This window comes from Grammomys surdaster, unplaced genomic scaffold (genome assembly GCF_004785775.1).
Source record: "Grammomys surdaster isolate TR1022 unplaced genomic scaffold, NIH_TR_1.0 1100, whole genome shotgun sequence".
NCBI lineage: Eukaryota > Metazoa > Chordata > Mammalia > Rodentia > Muridae > Grammomys > Grammomys surdaster.
The window spans coordinates 512,829-530,333 of NW_021605519.1; the positions used below are offsets into that span (position 1 = coordinate 512,829).

Here is a 17,505-nt window from a genome sequence, read left to right on the forward strand (position 1 = left end):
AAACACTGAAATGCTTCTTACTCAACTGAAGTGAACAAGAATGCTTGGGGAAGTAATTGGATCTGTGTGCCCTCTGCTCCCTGGCAGATTCTGATTTTAGATGAAGCTACAGCGGCTATGGACACAGAGACAGACTTACTGATCCAAGAGACCATCCGGGAAGCGTTTGCGGACTGCACCATGCTGACCATCGCCCATCGCCTGCACACAGTTCTGGGCTCTGATAGGATCATGGTGCTGGCCCAGGGACAGGTATTAAGTTCCTCAGGAGCTCTCCGTTGGCATGGGTCTTTGTGTGGGAAGAAATGAGGCTGGGGAAGGGCTGCCTGTCATCTTCATGTTCCTGGGCATTCAGCAAGCAGCCATAGCAACTTAGTTTTGCCTTGTGTTGGCAGGTCCTTATGCCCCAGATATGCTCTTACTCTTCTGTAGTACATAAGCAGTGACACAGGCCAGAGGGCACATGCACTTCAGTGACTAAAGGGCCACAGCATGAGGAAGATTGAAAACCACTGACTCAGGCAAAGGATACAGGAAAAGGCAGTAGGTCTGCAGCTGCTACAACAGGAGTCAGCTCTGTTGTGACTCATTCAGTCGCATGCAGTAGAATTCTGCTGCTTAAAGTCCAGCATAGCACTGGACACTTGTGGTGTTGGTCCCTTGCTTCCTTTTTCTCTCTGCCAATTAGACATCCTGATTTCTTCCTCTTCTGACTGGAGTCAGATCAACTTGCCCTCACCTTGAGCTGTAGTTCCCCTGTAGTTTGTATTATAGAACTATACTGATGGATTTCTTTATTGCAAAGGTGAGAGAAGTTGGATGTTTGTGAAGGAAGCATACATGCATTCTCTCCAACCTTTCCCTTGCTCCCTGGATCCTGTGGGCCAGTTCAGTGCTCTGTTGTGTCCCCAGGGCACTATTGCTCAGCAGTGGATCCTCTGAGTCCATAGACCATCCTGCAATCACACCCTGATGTGTCTCCTCCTTTGCAGGTGGTGGAGTTTGACACCCCATCGGTCCTTCTGTCCAATGACAGTTCGAGATTCTATGCCATGTTTGCTGCTGCAGAGAACAAGGTGGCTGTCAAGGGCTGACTTCTCCCATCCTTGAAGTCAGTTCCTCAGAACATTGCCATCTTCTTCCTGGTTTGGGCTCCTCATCCTGTCCTGCTGAAACCTCGTCTTTCCCAGATTTATCTCACACAACAATTCAGGATTAGCTGTGTGTTTCACTTTTAAGGAAAGTCATATTTTGATTATTGTATTTATTCCCTATTCACTTAAGTGAAATTTAGTTTTTGTTCTTAATTGCACTCTTAAGAGGTTCAGGGAACCATTACTATAAATGTATCAGTGGCCTATAATGAAGCTTTATATGTGTAGCTATGTCTCGATATTATTCTGTACATAGCCTATATTTACAGTAAAATGTAAGCGGTTTATTTTCTATTAAAGCAAGCACTGTGGTAGCAGTGCACATTCATTTCTATCGTTTTTGTACAGCTGACTGCACTACAGATCTCATTTGCTCTTAGCTGTGGGAAAGGCAGCGTTTCCTTCTCTAGCTGGTTGTTTCACGGTGCTGGGCTCTCTAGGTGTCCAGAGGAAGACACGCGCAGCAGTGGGCCCTCCATGGCCTGCCTCTTGGGCTCCCCAGTGGGAACCCAGTACAGTGGGCTGCAGGCCTTGCAGAGCACCGTGAATTCTCAGGGCTCCTGCTTTCCTGTCTTGGTGTCCGTTGCTGTTTCTGTTAGAGCAGTGGGCAAAGCCCCACCCCCTTTTCCCTCTCAGGAATGAGAACCCCAGCGTTCCTCAGAGGGGAGAGCTTCTTTCTGCCTTCCTTCTTCTGCTGTCATTTCTAAGCAAGATGCAGTCAGCCCCCAGTGTTCCATGCTTCAGGTTCCTAAGGCTGGCCACCAGAGGGCTCCAGAGCTCCCGGCCGGTTGGGTCCCAGCCCCAGGGTCCGCTGCTGCTGTTGTAGGTGGCGTTTTTTTTTCATTTGCCTGAGCCCACAGCTCCAGAGTTCAGCAACAGGGCTCAGGATTGTGGTGTCTGTTCTTCCTCACTTCAGTCTCCTCTGCAAATTCTGCACCCCTCAGCAGCTCTTGCTAATCAGTGTCTCACACTGGTGTAGAAGTTTTTTGTACTGTAAAGAGACCTACCTCAGGTTGCTGATTGCTGTGTGGTTTGGTGTGCTCCTGCAGACCCCCTTGTGCTCTGGGGCTCGTAGCTTGGGTGGGTGTGGTTGCCACTGTCACCAGTTGAGTGGTCAGCGTCGCATGTCGTGACCAACTAGACATTCTGTCGCCTTAGCATGTTTGCTAAACACCTCCTTATGAAAGCAAAAATCTGAAAAAGTGAATAAAATTATTTTGGATTTGTAAAACTCTTGTTGTATAAAATAGTTGTCTGGGGAGGGTGTGAGGTGCTTTTGAATGGCTTTGTAGCACTGGAGCCCTGGATCCTAATATCTGATGATGAAATCTCATCTGCAAAAGGGCCAAAGGGCCCCAGATACCCCAATCATGTGTGATGGGCCTGAGTCTCTACAGCCTGCACTCCTCTGCATAATTACCAAATGAAGCACCCACACTACCAAAAGAGGTCAGAGAGGAGAGAGTGAGTGAGCCAAGGTGGGAGTGGTGTGTATGTTTGAAATCAAGTTCCTATTGAGGGCTCGTAGCAACCAAGCCGATCTAACTGCCTTGTCATCTGCTTCATTCAGGTTAGCCCAGGTTAGCCAAACTGAGTGTCCTTGTCTTTTCAGAAGGGCACTCACGCATCCTAAAGCTTTTGTATTGTATTGAATTCAGTCAAAAATGTGTTTGAATTGTTATTTTAATATTGATTCTGCCACCAACTAATAGAAATTATCTTTTAGACTTAGCCCTATTACTTTTTAAAATAAATTACCATTGGCAGGGGGTGGTGGTATACATTTTGATCCCAGCACTTGGGAGGCAGAAGCAGGTAGAGCTCTGTGAGTTTGAGGCCAGCCTCATCAAGTGAATTCCAGGCTAGCCAAGGCCCATATCTAAAGATAGAGACTCTATCTTTAAAACATAAAAAGATTCCATGGAGACTCTGCTGCTCCTCCCAGCCCAGCCAGCTCTGCTCGTTGCTATGTGCCTCCCATTCCCACCACCCTCAGCACATATGCATTCCCTGTGCCAGGTGCCACTACCTGGAAGTACACTTTACCTGGAGCCCCACAGGCCTTACCAGCCTGGGAATCAAGTAGGCCTTTCTGTCCTGCATTGCAAATCGTCATCTCAACCCCAGGCCTGTAGCAGACCACTTGCTGGGACTTATCCCCCCTCTCTGTCTTCATTCCCTGGGGACTCCACCACATCTCACAATGGACCTAGCTTTCCTTCTTCCTGTGGACCCTATCACCATCCTCCTCTCACCCATTCTGGCTCCTTTGGGTCAACTGTCAAAGCTAGAACCCCCTGGGAACCCAGTGGCCACATTGGGCTAGACACTGGTAGGTGATCTTTACTCTCTTTCCTGTCCTTGTTTGTAGATTCCCCTGTCTTGTAGCAGACTGCTCACAGGGGCCTGTCCTCCATCTTTGCCTTCACTCTTTGAGGATTCCACCAAACCTTGCAATGGTCCCAGCTCTCCTCCCTGAGGACCTTCTCAATCCCCACATCTAGTCCGTCCCCATTCTTTTGTGTCAGTCCCTAGTACCTAGAGACATACTCTACCCTGGACCCTAGGTGGCCAGAACTGGCAGGGACCCAGAAGCAAGCCACAGCCACCATACTTTCCTAAGATCTAGGGAAGGCAACAAAAACCAAGGAATGGAATAACCACACCACAAAGACCAGATATCAATGCTTAGAATCACAATAATCTCAAACCCAGATGCCTAGACACCAGCAGAAAAACACAATTATTAACACCTGAGATAATTGTCTCCACCAGGACCTAGCAACCTTACTACAGTAGTGCATGAGAAATGCAATAAAACTGAAGCCCAAGACAACAACTTCAAAGAGCTGTTAGACTGTGTTTAAGGTTGTTAAAGAGGACATGAATAAATGTGAGGTTTGTGAGAACACAGACAGAAGGATAATGATAAGAGGGGCTCAAGACATGAAAGTAAAAGTGGAATCACTATTCTGAGATGGTCACAAACTGAGAGGAAACTAGTAAGGCAAACTTTGAGATGTCGGACAAAAACCTCAGCAGGACGCCTGAGCAGACTCTCAGGCGTGAGGGACAAGGTAGAAGGAATAAATGTGGCAGTCAAAGAAAATATTGAACCTAAAAAATCCAGAAAATCAGGGACACTGAATTGCCAAATTTAGGAATAATAGTAATAGAGGAAAAGTCAGAGGCACAGAAAATATTCCCAACAAAACACAGAAGAAAATGTCCCTAACCTAAAGAAGGAAATAGCTATCAAAGTACAAGAAGCATACAGGACAGACAAAAAATTTCCCACAACACATAATCATCAAACACTAAGCATACAAAACAAAGAATGACTATTGTAAGCTACAGGGATTGGAGGAGGCAAATAACAAAAAATAAGAGCCTTTAGAATAACAGTGACTAAAAGCCAGATACAGTATTAGATACTATCACATAGTGATAGTGGGCAGTTTCAAAACCCCACTCTACAACAGGCAGGTTATCCAGGGATAGCTAAACAGAGAAGCGCTGTAGTTAAATGGTGACATAATCAAATGCACCTAGCAGATACTTACAGAACATTTCACCCACACAAAAAGAATACACCACCTCAGCAGTTTATGGAACTTTCTCCAAAATTGACCACATATTCAGACACAAAGCAAGTCTCAATGGATACAAGAAAATTCAAATAACATCATGCTTTTACCTGACCACCACAATTAAAGCTGAGTATCAACAACAGAAAGCACACACACTCATGGAAACTGAACAATGCAACACTGAGTGAAAAATTAGTCAAGACAGAAATTAAGAAATTAAAAAGTTTTAGAATTAGATGAAAATGAAAACACAGCACACCCAAACCTATGGGACTCTGAAATCAATTCTAGAAGGCAAATTTGTATAGCACTAAGTGCCTATGAACGAACAAACAAGCAAACAAAACAAAATCCTGGAGAGACCTTATATAAGCAACTCGATAGCACACCTGAAGGCTTTAGAACAAAAATAACACTCCAAAAGAGTAGGTGGCAAGAAATAATCAAGCTTAGCTGAAATCTGTAAAGTAGAAACAAAAACAATACAAAGAATAAATGAAATGAAGAATTGGTCTCTTGGGAAAATAAGATTTATAAAGCTTTATTTAAATAACTAAAGGATGGAAAGGGAAGATCCACACTAATAAAATTAGAGATGAAAACTGGGACATAACAACAGACAATGAGGATATCCAGATAACCATAAAGACATACTTTAAAAATACGTATTCCAGGGGCTGGAGAGATGGCTCAGCAGTTAAGAGCACTGACTGCTCTTCCAGAGGTCCTGAGTTCAAATCCCAGCAACCACATGGTGGCTCACAACCATCCGTAATGAGATTGGATGCCCGATTCTGGTGTGTCCGAAGACAGTGACAGTGTACTTATAAATAAAATAAATAAATAAATCTTAAAAAAAAAAAGAATAGCCAGGCGGTGGTGGCACACGCCTTTAATCCCAGCACTTGGGAGGCAGAGGCAGGCAGATCTCTGAGTTCCAGAGTTCGAGGCTAGCCTGGTCTACAGAGTGAGTTCCAGGACAGCCAGGGCTATACAGAGAAACCCTGTTTCGAAAAACCAAAAACATGACTTCCGGTCTGGGCCCGAGCATAGAGTAGGTCGCAGGCGGCAGCTCCGTACTCAACCCCAGAAAACCGAGAGAAACAGGGACTCCCAGGAGCTTGAACTCACGCAGCATCCCAGGCAAAAATGAATCACCCGTGATGCCTGCTATTAGAAGTTCTAATCCAGATGGGCCAGAAGCCAGGATCCTCGCCCTTACCCTCACCCCCTACCTTTTCTCAGCTGCACAAGGTTCCCTGAAGCTTGGCAACTGCAAGATCCTGCTTGGCAACTGCAGATAGACTCAAAGCAGTGTACCATATCATCTGAAGAATAGCAGGGAGACCATAACTCAAGCAGTGTACCATATCTTCTGAAGAATAGCAGGTTGCAGTCCTCCTCGCCCCCACGAATAACTAGGGCCTGCCAGTCGGGTCAAGTGGCACCCAGACATGGGGCTCGAGGCACGGACCCCTCTGGACGGACCCTCATTGAGAGGATGTGCGCAGGACATCAAGATTGAGCGAGACAGAGATCATCGCCCGCGACCTGTCGTCCACGGAACCAGGTTGATGCTGCCATCAAGAAGACGGTTGAAGTTCATTACCATCAGCCGAAAATTGAAGAGGATCCAGAAGTGACTCTGCAGGAGACTGACACAGCTGCCAGCTCCCCTGCCTCCCCCCTACGGTCGACCACTAGACTTCCACGCCCTCCAGAAGGGTTCCTGGTATGCCTGGCTTTGCCCCCGTTTCTCTCTATAGAGAGCTTGGCCTCTTGATCACCACAACAAAAATTGGCTTTTTCCTAAACCAAGGCCGCCCTTGATATGGCCGCTAACATTGGGGAGCCTTCCTTTATGACAATATTACACCCCAAACTGACAAATGGTTGGTAAATTGAACATTTACAAGGGACTAGGATGGCTGTGAGTTAGCCCAATGACGGGATTATTGTAGGTCCACTTCCCAGGGGCCCACCCAATGCAGCCGAAAAGGAGTGCGTGGTGCTGGGAGTGGGTGCAGCCTACATGGCCTAAGACAGGGCTCTCACCCTCCTTTCACCCACATCGGAGTCCCTTGACGTTGCCCATCGTCGACAGCCTAAAGCCTTCGACCATCGATGTGACTCGTCTCACATCAGTGTTTTGGGGTTGTGAACTTGTCTAAGACCCCCCATAATTAGACATCCAAATTCAAAATTCACATAGTTGGGATTGATCATAAGATGCCTTCTCTAACTAAACAGAGAAGGGGGAGATGCCAGAAGCCAGGACCCTCGCCCTTACCCTCACCCCCTACCTTTCCCCACCTTCACAATGTCCTCTGAAGCTTGGCAACTGCAAGATCCTGCTTAGCAACTGCAGATAGACTCAAAGCAGTGTACCATGTCTTCTTAAGAATAGCAGGGAGACCATAACTCAAGCAGTGTACCATATCTTCTGAAGAACAGCAGGTAGATCATAATTCAAGGCAGTGTACCGTATAGACCATGACATGTTTCAAGGCACAGGCCAAGAAGATTTTGTACTTTTCCACCACCTGGCCCCTCTTACCCCCTCCCCTTGTAAAACATGCTATAAAAAAGCATTTCATGTTCAAAAATAAATAAATTATTTATTAAAAAAAAGAAAAACCAAAAACAAACAAACAAACAAAAAGAATAAAATTAAAAAAAAAAAATATGTATTCCAGGGTTGGGGATTTAGCTCAGTGGTAAAGTGCTTGCCTAGCAAGTGCAAGGCTCTGAAAAAGTCCTCAGCTCTGAAAAAAAAAAAAGAAAGAAAGAAAAGAAAAAGAAAAAAATATATATTCCGTCAAATTTGAAAACCTGAAAGAAATGGATAAATTTTTGATACATACCACCTACCAACGTTATACCAATGTTAAGTCATTATCACATAAGCAATTTGAACAGACTAATAACTCCTAGTGAACTAGAAGCAATAATTAAAAGTCTCCCAACCAAGAACCACCCAGGTGTAGATAGACTCAGCACAGAATTCTATCAAACATTCAAAGAATAATTAACACCAACAGTTTTCTTTTTCTCTCTTTCTTTCTTTCTTTCTTTTTTTTTTTTTTTTTGGTTTTTTTTCTAGACAGGGTTTCTCTGTGTAGTTCTGGCTGTCCTGGAACTCACTCTGTAGACCAGGCTAGCCTCGAACTCAGAAATCCACCTGCCTCTGCCTTCCAAGTGCTGGGATTAAAGGCGTGTGCCACCACCACCCGGCTAACAGTTTTCAAAGTATTCTACAAAATAGAAGCAGAAGGAGCATTGGCTAATTCATTTTATGAGGCCACAGTTATCCTGATAGTGTACAAAGCCAACAAAGAAAAAAAAATACAGACCAATTCCTTTGTGAACATAGATGCAAATATTCTCAATAAAATACTGGCAAACTGAATATAAGAACACATACCAAAAAAAAAATCATCCACCATGATCAAATAGGCTTCATTCTGAAGATACAAGGATGGTTCAACATACATAAACTGAAAATTGTAATCCAACACATAAATAGACTGAAAGACACAAAGCTCGTGAACCACAAGAGCATCTCATTAGATGAAGAGGCAGCCTGGAGAGCCTGGGGCTATAGGGACATACCTCAACATGATAAAGGCACTTTACAGCAAGCCCTTGGGCAACATTAACCCCAGCAAAGAGAAACTCAAAGCAATTACACTGAAACCAGGAGCAACACAAGGATGTCCACTCTCTCCATCCCTGATCAGTATAATACTTGAAGACATACCTAGAGCAGTAAGACAACTGAAGGAGATCAAAGAGAAACAAACAGGAAGGGAAGAAGTCAAAGTATCTTTCTTTGTAGATAGTATTATACATAAATGACACTAAAATCTCCACCAGTAAACTTCTACCACCCATAAACACTTTTGTTTGTTTTGTTTGCTTGTTTGTTTTATATCAGCAAAGTAGCAGGATACAAAATTAGCACATAAAATCAATAGTTTTCCTATATATGAATGACAAAGAAATCCAGGAAACAACACTGTCCACAATAACCTCAAAATGTGTGTGTGTGTGTGTGTGTGTGTGTGTGTATTGGGATAACTTTAGCTAAACAAGAACAATTAAGCCTAACACAAGTGAATGACTTGCATTATAAAATCTTTAAGACATTGAAGAAGATACCAGAAAATGGAAAGATCTCCCATGCTCATGGATCAGATCGGAAAATGGCATCCTTACCAAAAGTAATTCAGTGCAATTCCCATCAAAATTCCAACACAATTCTTTATATAATTTGAAAGGATTTCACCTCAGGGCTCAGGGTTAAGAGGGTAGTAGAGGCAGAGAAAGGCGGTGGGGGGGGGGGGAGGGAGGGAAGGAGGGAGGGAGGGAGGGAGGGAGGGAGGGAAGGAGGAAGGGAGGGAGGAAGGGAGGGAGGGAGGGAGGGAGGGAGGTTGACCATGAGCACATGGAGAGAGGGGAGAAGGGAATAGGGAAGGGAGTGGGGAAGGGAAGAGCCCAAGAGAACAAGAGATCAAGAAAGGGAGGAGGGGGCAAGCATCTCCTTTTATGGTGGGTCAGGCCTACCTGGGTGTTGCCAGGTAACTGTGGGGTGGAGTTTAGGCAGAATGCTAACACTTCTTGCATGTGTGTAAGTGCCCATTGATAACAGAAGAGGGTGTCAGATTCCCCAGAACCAGAGTTAAGGGCAGTTGTGAGCTGTAATATTGGTACTGGAAACTGAACTCAGATCCTCTGGAAAAGTTTGTAATTGCCAAGTCATCTCTCCAGCCCCAAGCCTGAGGTTCTTCAACAGCAGAAAGCATTATGGGTAGGACTGACTGTGGTTGGTGAGGATGCTGGTGTCTTATCTCCAAACCTTTTGGACATGAAATTTTATTTTGATCCCTGAGCTCATACACCTTGGAGCACAGCATGATGCAGAAGTCTTTCTGTTGTTTTGGCCCCCTCTCTTCAAGACTGAGTTTGAAATTCCACTGAGACACCCTGTAGATTCTCAGCACTGAGTTCATGCCAGGCTGGCAGGCTTCACAGCATGTTCCTAAACCACACAACCGGATGCTCAGTGTAGTGTTGTAGAGTTAGTGAGTGTGTTTGATAGGGAAAGAAAGCACTGACAGCATTGTCCACAGACCTGACAGGCTCTGAGTTTGTCCTTACGTTAGGAACCCGTCAGTCTAGTCTCCATACCTTTTCCAGAAATCACTTCTCCTCGAGATTTCACATCCTGGCCATAGGACTTGTATTTGTTTCTGTGACTCATAAGAAGCACTGGGCACACTGTACAAATGAAACACAAACAAGAATAACTCCCCTTTGAGTGTGTGGAGGTCAGTTTAGGGACCTCTGCCTACCTCTCTGCCTTATGCTCACCTATCTCTTCATCCTCTTCCCTCTTGGTGGGGGACTCGGCTTGAGGGCTGCTACTGTGAGAGACACTCTGTTGAGAGAAGAGACTTTGCTGTTGTGGCTCAGGCTGTGATCCTCCATGTCCACTGTTACCTAGAGCCCTGCAAAGGGCTGTTGATTGACTCTGTAAGTGGAGAGGAAGGAGTGGCCGTCCCATGGACCCTCTACCATCCAAGCACTAGGAGAATTATGGATGCAGCTACTCACAGGAGACAGGCAGCAGCTTACTCTTCTGTGGCTGCATTAGACCCCCCCAAGCATGGCAAGCTCTGGCGTCCTCTACATCTCCTCTTCACCTATAGGTGTCTCCTTTTCCAGTGTTGGTTCAGAGCCTCCCCTGACCCATCTGGAGGCAACCATGAAAAGAACACTGAATTGGATACATGTGGGACTGCGTAAGGGTATCCTGGGTCATGGTGGAGGAGGTGCCTAGAACCCCGAGACTCTGCGGATTCTGGATGGGATTCTGCATGAGAACCAGCAGGAGTTTGGTGCCCCCCAGAACCCAGAATCCTGAAAAGCAGTCACGGTCTCCATAGAATTACATAGGCCAGGCTATAGGCCTCAGGCCCTAGGGATTTACATACTAATGGAGGCCAGAGGACAGAGCAAATTAAACGTGCCTCCCCCAGATCCTCCCCCAATCCTCCCCCTTTCTCCCTCCCTATATAACTCGGGACTGCCCTGAGTTCTGGGGGGTACACCTAGATCCATCTATCATCCGCCATGACAATAAATCTTTTTGGAACCAAGGACTTCCTCGTGTTATTGGGGCCTGTCGCCGCCAAGGCCTCCAGGCTGTTGGAATCATAAGATTCCTCCCTGAATGTGGGACCCGCCACAGCGGTGGAAGCCCCTCCGGGGCCCCACCACTGAGACAGCTTTTAAATTTTCCCCACAGATACAGATGACCTGGGTTTGAATTATACCTTTCCCATGTCTTGCAAGTGACTTCACCTCACCAAGTATAAACAGAAGTGAAACATAATTCCCAGTACTTCATGAAGTAGTTTAGAAATATGTATGCATGCCTCAGAAAGGGCAGATTGGTTTACCACAGTCTTTAGAGTAGTAATGGCATGGGAGGCGGTCTGTGTTTTGTCCATTCTTGTTCCAGAATTCTAAAAAGAAAATAGCCCCATGACCCGGGTAGCAGTGACAGCTAGCTCTAAGGAATCCACCAAGGGCCTGGAACAGGTTGTTGGCAGCTATACCAAGGTCAACCATATGCTACATGGGAAGTTCCCTAAAAAGAACCTTGTGGCCATGGCTCAGTCATCAAGGCTGAGAAATAGAGACTTTTGTCCCTGGTGGCTTTCATGGTCCTGCCACCTGCCATCTTTGAAATATGGTGGCCCAGTGTGGTGGGTGTGTCTCTGTTTTAGAAACTGAGTCCTGCCCTAAGTAGCCAGAATGCTGTAACCCTTGGACAAATGAGGGAGGAAGCCTGTCAAAGGTCAATACACTTGGGAGGGTTGGGCAGACATGTTCCCCAGCAGCAAGAATGTTGTAACCCTTGGGCAAGGGAGGGAGGAAGCCTGTCAAAGGCCAACACACTTGGGAAGGTTGGGTAGATGTGTTTCCCAGTAGGGTGATAGGTTTTCCATCATAAAGAAATGCCTTTAAATGTTGTGCCTGTTGAGAAGGCTCTGAGAAACATGCCTGCTCCATGTAGTTGGATTGATGGTGTCCAGGTAGAACATGCAGGCACAGGACAGAGCCATTTTCTCTCTCACCTCTCTCTAGAGCCTTCAGCTGCTGCATGAACACCTTCATCTACACTAAAGCCTCTGATGAAACTCTGATGTGCTCCATTAGTACCCCTCATGACACTTTTAAAAATTGCCGTACAAAGTCTGCCATGGTAGCACTGCCTGTAGTAATCCCAGAACTTGGGAGGTAGAGTTACGTAGATCAGGAGTTCAAGGCCAGGTTCAACTATTTAGAGTTTAAGACCAGTCTAAGCTACTTACGCTGTCTCAAAAAGAAAAAAAAATAGTAGTAAAAGCTGGACAGGGTGTCACACACTTCTAATTCCACCACTTGGGTGGATGAGGGTCATCTACCACGATATAGCAGATCTGAGGGCAGTCTGGGCTATTTGAGATCCCTTTTCAAAACCAAACCAAACCAATTAGTCTCCCATCCCCACCCTCCAGGGGCCGCAGTTAACACAAAGGCTCATAACTGGTCAGAGTATTGAGAGCTGGTGGCTGCTGAGCGCACAGCCATAAATGGACAGCTGTATCAGGGCCATACCCTTAGGGCTCAGGGATTGTCTCATAGAAGCAAGAGAGGGCAGAAAGGTTTTAAGAGCCAGAGTGCTGTGAAATGTGTCTTCTAGACATGTATGGCTCCTGTACCATGAATTCACCACAGCCATGGTTACCTGCACAAGATCAAGCTACTCCAGCACAGAGCAGGTACAGGTTCATGAAGCCTCACCTCTCCTTGAGGAACTGTCACCAGGTGACGGCTGCTGAGGAAGGAGCATCATTTTGTGGGAGTGTGACAACTGACAGGTTGCCTGTGCTCCAGTAGCTGTCCCACCTCCACACACGTATGAGCGTCACTAATTGGACATAGTAGGCTAATCAAAAAAAATCAATGTAAAAAGGATATGAAGTAGTTTGGTGCTGTGTTTGGGGTACCAGAAGGAGTTGGAAATTGAGAGTAGGGATAGATAGGCTTTAAAAAGTATGTGTTGGACCCAAAGATCCAAAACCAGGAGACACACTCCCACAGAAACACTCACAGACAGGGGATTTACTGCAATAACATGAGGCTTAATGATAACCGGTGCACCGGGGTTCTCTCGAACGCAGGCAAGAAGAACCCCGAACCAAAGCTGGGAGCAGTTTTTATACAGAGTTTATGAGGGCATCCAGAAAGGCTGACCTTCCCAGGTCCGGTCTCTAGGTGACTCAGATTTGCACATTATTTTTATGACAATAAGTATCCTCTGTTTACCCAAGTTTATTACATTAAAGGCTCAGCTTCCTGACTGCCTCCCATCCTGGGCCCCTCTCCTGGAATGTGTCTACATGCCCTGGGCCTTCCTCACCGCAGGGGGTTCCCTCCCCTGTGGTCTGAGGAATGTTAATCAGCCTCTCCCTTCTTCCTCTGAATGTTAATCCAGCAAGTGTCCTCTGACTTAGGAATGTGCTCCTCCCAGAATGCACCCCGGGACAGTGAATTCTAAGTTCAAACTGAGACCTGAATTTCCCACAATGCATGTATGACATTCTGAAGAAAAATATAAAATGACTAGAATATAGTAAGACACAATGAATACCATACAATTTAGCAATCTTAAATGTGTGATTCGGTGGTAGTAAGTACATTTATTCTGTTTTACAGCCACCACCATCCACCTCCAGAATTCTTCCAGTTTCTCAAATGGAAGCCTGGGATGGCAGTCTCCCGCTGTGGCTGACCTCATACCTGTGGTTGCCCTACCCCATCCATGCCCCTTTGCCAATAGTCTCTTAACTAAGATATTCTCATATCCTCAGCTGGAGTGTGGCATTGCTCTGCTGTCAGGCTTGGGTATGAGAGTTCTGAGAGGGGTTGGCTAAACAGAGTATATATCTTCATCACACATCAGAAACAGAAGCAAGGGGACCATATAACTCTACTCCCAAGATAATTAAAACATAAAAGGCTCCAGACATGACTTCAGACAGACATGGGGATCCAGGACTGGTGAAGAAGCCAAGTTGAACAGAACAAGTAGGGACTAGCAGGCTGGAGAGATTCAGGAGAAGCTGCTGTGGACCTGGGTGGAGGAGGCACAGGAGCCCAGCTTTACTCCATAACCCAATGGAACAATTTGTCCCCAGAGGAGATACTGTCACTAACTTTTGGATAACATATTTAATTTACTTGGGCAGAGGCTGAGAAGAATCTCCCTAAAATGGAACTATGTGGGTCAGCAGCAAGGCTGGTGTTCATGTAGGAGGCTGTTGCAACTTGTCCCCTACTAGAGCCCTGCGGCCCTGCTGAGTGACATGGCTCCTGTGTGAGTAGTGTGACTGAGTGGATTTACTCTGCTGGTTTGCCTGCCATCACAAAGCAGCCTGAGAGTATAAAAGGCAGAATGGACAGCAGTGAGGTATCCAATTTGTGACTGGGAGCTAAGGGAAGAGGAGAAGGCACAGGACAGCAGGGATGTTCTCTCTCTTCAGTGGGGTGGCTTTCCTGGCTGGCTCCTTCCTGTTCTTGAAGCTTGCCACCTTGTTCTGGAAAAGGAGCCACCTTCCTCCCGGCCCATTTCCTTTCCCCCTCCTTGGGAATTTATGGCAACTAAACTTTCAGCTACACCCAAATACGCTGTTCCAGGTATGGAGTAGGGCCTCAACTGTGATTCCCTAAAAGGATAGACCAAAAGAACTCTGTCCTCCCAGACTAGGGACCTTGGAAAGTGAAGCAAGAATTAGGGCGATAGGTTGGAACGGGGAGGTTCTGATCTTGTCATGTGCCAGTTCGGAAGCTTTGAGCCTCAGTTACTGCACCTGACAAATGCTTGTCAAAATGGAGTATAAAGACTGGGTGGGAAGTGGGGTGGGAGAATGGGGGACTCAGGCACTGCACGGGAAGCACATCCAAGGAAACTGTGGCTGTTTATATCACACAATACTAGAACATGCCCATTCCCAGGATTGCTGGGGTGTGAATGGTCAGCCCCGATTTCTTCTAAATGAACTCTGTGACCCTGGGCTGGATTCAAGGAGTTGGTAGGTACTCCGAAGACGTATACCAAAAACTGAGTGTTGGATGCAGGAAGGTAGGCATTCATACTCAGAGGGTAATCACACACGTGAGCTGGGGATCCATTCATGTAGAGCTATGGAATACCTGGTGTCTCCACAGCTGGCTCAGACTCACGGCAGTGTGTTTACGTTGTGGTTGGGCTCTACACCCATTGTGGTGCTGAGCGGCTTCCGGGCAGTGAAGGAAGCCCTGGTCTCCAACTCAGAGCAGTTCTCCGGGAGGCCCCTTACCCCATTCTTCCGAGACTTGTTTGGAGAAAAAGGTGAGTCTGCCCTTGCTGTGAGGGAGGGGAGGTGGGTGGCTGTACATCAGTGTACTCAAGAGGGCAAGCATTGTTAAGAACTGAACAGGCAGGGCTGTACCAGGAAAACATTCTCAAACCCTCCACGTGAAAGGAGATGTTAAAAAAGACTGGCCTAAAAGCACAAATCAGTCCCCCCTGACACACACACACACACACACACACACACACACACCCGCTTCCCAGCCTTGAATGAGTCAGTTCATAGTCCAATTTCCAGTGTACTCATCTTTAGGTGGGGAACTGCTCTTGCTTCTCCGGGTGTTGGAGAATAAGTCATCCAGAATACCTCAGAGGGCCCACATCTGTGCCAGCTCAGAAAGGGCCTTGTCCCTCCTGTCCTCCTTTTAGGCCCCTTTGTCTCCTTCCCCCTCCATTTCTGTGGGGACTTGATGCAGAATCAAACTGGAGTGCAAGGACAGACAGGTATCTGAGCCCACCCTAAGGACCCTAGACTCACTGACCACCACCCCACAATGGCCCTCTTCTCTTGGTCAGAGCAGCAGTTCAGAGCAGGTGGGGAAGGTTATTTGGCGGTCTGCTCTATAGGCCTGGTGGAGTTACCGAAGGGGTGGGGGTGGGGGCTGGTGGTCATCCTCTCTGTCCTTGCACTCAGGTGTTATCTGCAGCAATGGGCTTACATGGCGCCAACAGAGGCGCTTCTGTCTGACGACTCTTCGAGAGCTGGGCCTTGGCAAGCAGGCATTAGAGTTGCAGCTGCAGCATGAGGCAGCAGAGCTGGCCAAGGTGTTTCACCAGGAGCAGGGTGAGAGGAAGTGGGCCAGGGCAAGCCTGCCTTCCCTGTGCTCCTCCACACTCGTACACATCCCTACCGAGGAGTATAAACCTCTGTGTATGTGCGTGTGTGCGTGTGTGCGTGATGTCACTGAAACCTGGCAAAGTGCCAGTGGTTTTGACTAGGAGTTTCCTTAAGGTGAGTGGATACAGACATTAAAATGCCTAAGTAAGTGGAAAGCCTCAAGGCCCACTCTATAGTTCTGGATGCGTTCTCAATCAACACCTAGGGCCTTTTACATTCCTGCCTTGTGCACTGGTTTCTTTCCCTTCTTGCCTTTCATAGGCCCCAAGCCTTTCTTTTTCTGTGAGGAACTAATACTCATCCTTTTAGGCCTCAAAAGACCTGAAATTCTGGTGTTAAGAAGTCCTCAGCCGGCCGGGCGGTGGTGGCGCACGCCTTTAATCCCAGCACTTGGGAGGCAGAGGCAGGCGGATTTCTGAGTTCAAGAGTTCGAGGCTAGCCTGGTCTACAGAGTGAGTTCCAGGACAGCCAGGGCTACACAGAGAAACCCTGTCTCGAAAAAACAAACAAACAAAAAAAAGAAGTCCTCAGCCGAAGCCGGGCAGTGGTGGCGCACGCCTTTAATCCCAGCACTTGGGAGGCAGAGGCAGGTGGATTTCTGAGTTCGAGGCCAGCCTGGTCTACAGAGTGAGTTCCAGGACAGCCAGGGCTATACAGAGAAACCCTGTCTCGAAAAACCAAAAAAATAAATAAATAAATAAATAAATAAAAAATAAAAAAATAAAAATAAAAATTCTCCCCAACCCTAGGCACAGCTAGTTCTTCCCAGCAGCGATCTGCCTGCACCATGTTGTATCTAATCAGCTTCTCGTGCTTCTCACAGCATCTTTCCTAGAATGTGGCTCACAGGAGGTGTTGGGAAGCACCAGACAGGGGCTTGAATGAGGAACGAGAATGAATTAGGTAGAGGAGTGGCGGTGTCTGCGGCTGGATGATTCCTGAGACAGAGCTTTCTGTGCTTACTCATACTCAGCCCTCCCTCTCCTCACAGGGAGAGCCTTCGATCCTCGGGTCCCTATCATCCGATCCACGACGAGAATTATTGGGGCCCTGGTGTTTGGCCATCACTTCCTCTCTGAGGAGCCCATCTTCCTGGAGCTAATCCAAGCCATCAACCTTGGCCTAGCCTTTGTCAGCACGCTTTGGCGCCGGGTAATTGGCTCTTGGGTGGTGTGTAGGCCATGGGACTGTCTTCATCCAATTCAGACAGGAGCCTCCACCAGAGTCTGGCTGGAAGAGTAAAAAGTAGGCAGGAAGTGTGGCTGGGTCTGAGTCTGGATTTCTTAGGCTCACACGTCTGTCTAAAATTTTGGGCTCTCCACACAAAAAGCAGCCCCAACTTTCTTAAATCAGAGGCCCAGTCTGTTTTGGAGCCACTGGTACCTGTTCAGCTGTCATGACTCAGGACTGGTGCTGGAGCAAGCCCTGATTGCGCCATTCTCTCCACAGCTGTACGAC

The 17,505-nt window shown here is 46.9% G+C and overlaps 1 protein-coding gene across 2 annotated transcripts in view; it reads left to right on the forward strand.

Annotated features, from left to right (window-relative positions):
• Abcc5 (ATP binding cassette subfamily C member 5) overlaps nt 1-2,385 on the forward strand; it is a 104,741-nt gene extending 102,356 nt beyond the window's left edge. For both annotated transcript variants that reach the window (XM_028783383.1, XM_028783384.1), the window contains 2 exons: nt 88-252; nt 993-2,385. In XM_028783383.1, coding sequence (XP_028639216.1) covers nt 88-252; nt 993-1,094 — 267 coding nt within the window. In that variant the 3' untranslated portion in view covers nt 1,095-2,385. The remainder of the gene's footprint in view (nt 1-87; nt 253-992) is intronic.
• Nucleotides 2,386-17,505: the final 15,120 nt, after the last annotated feature.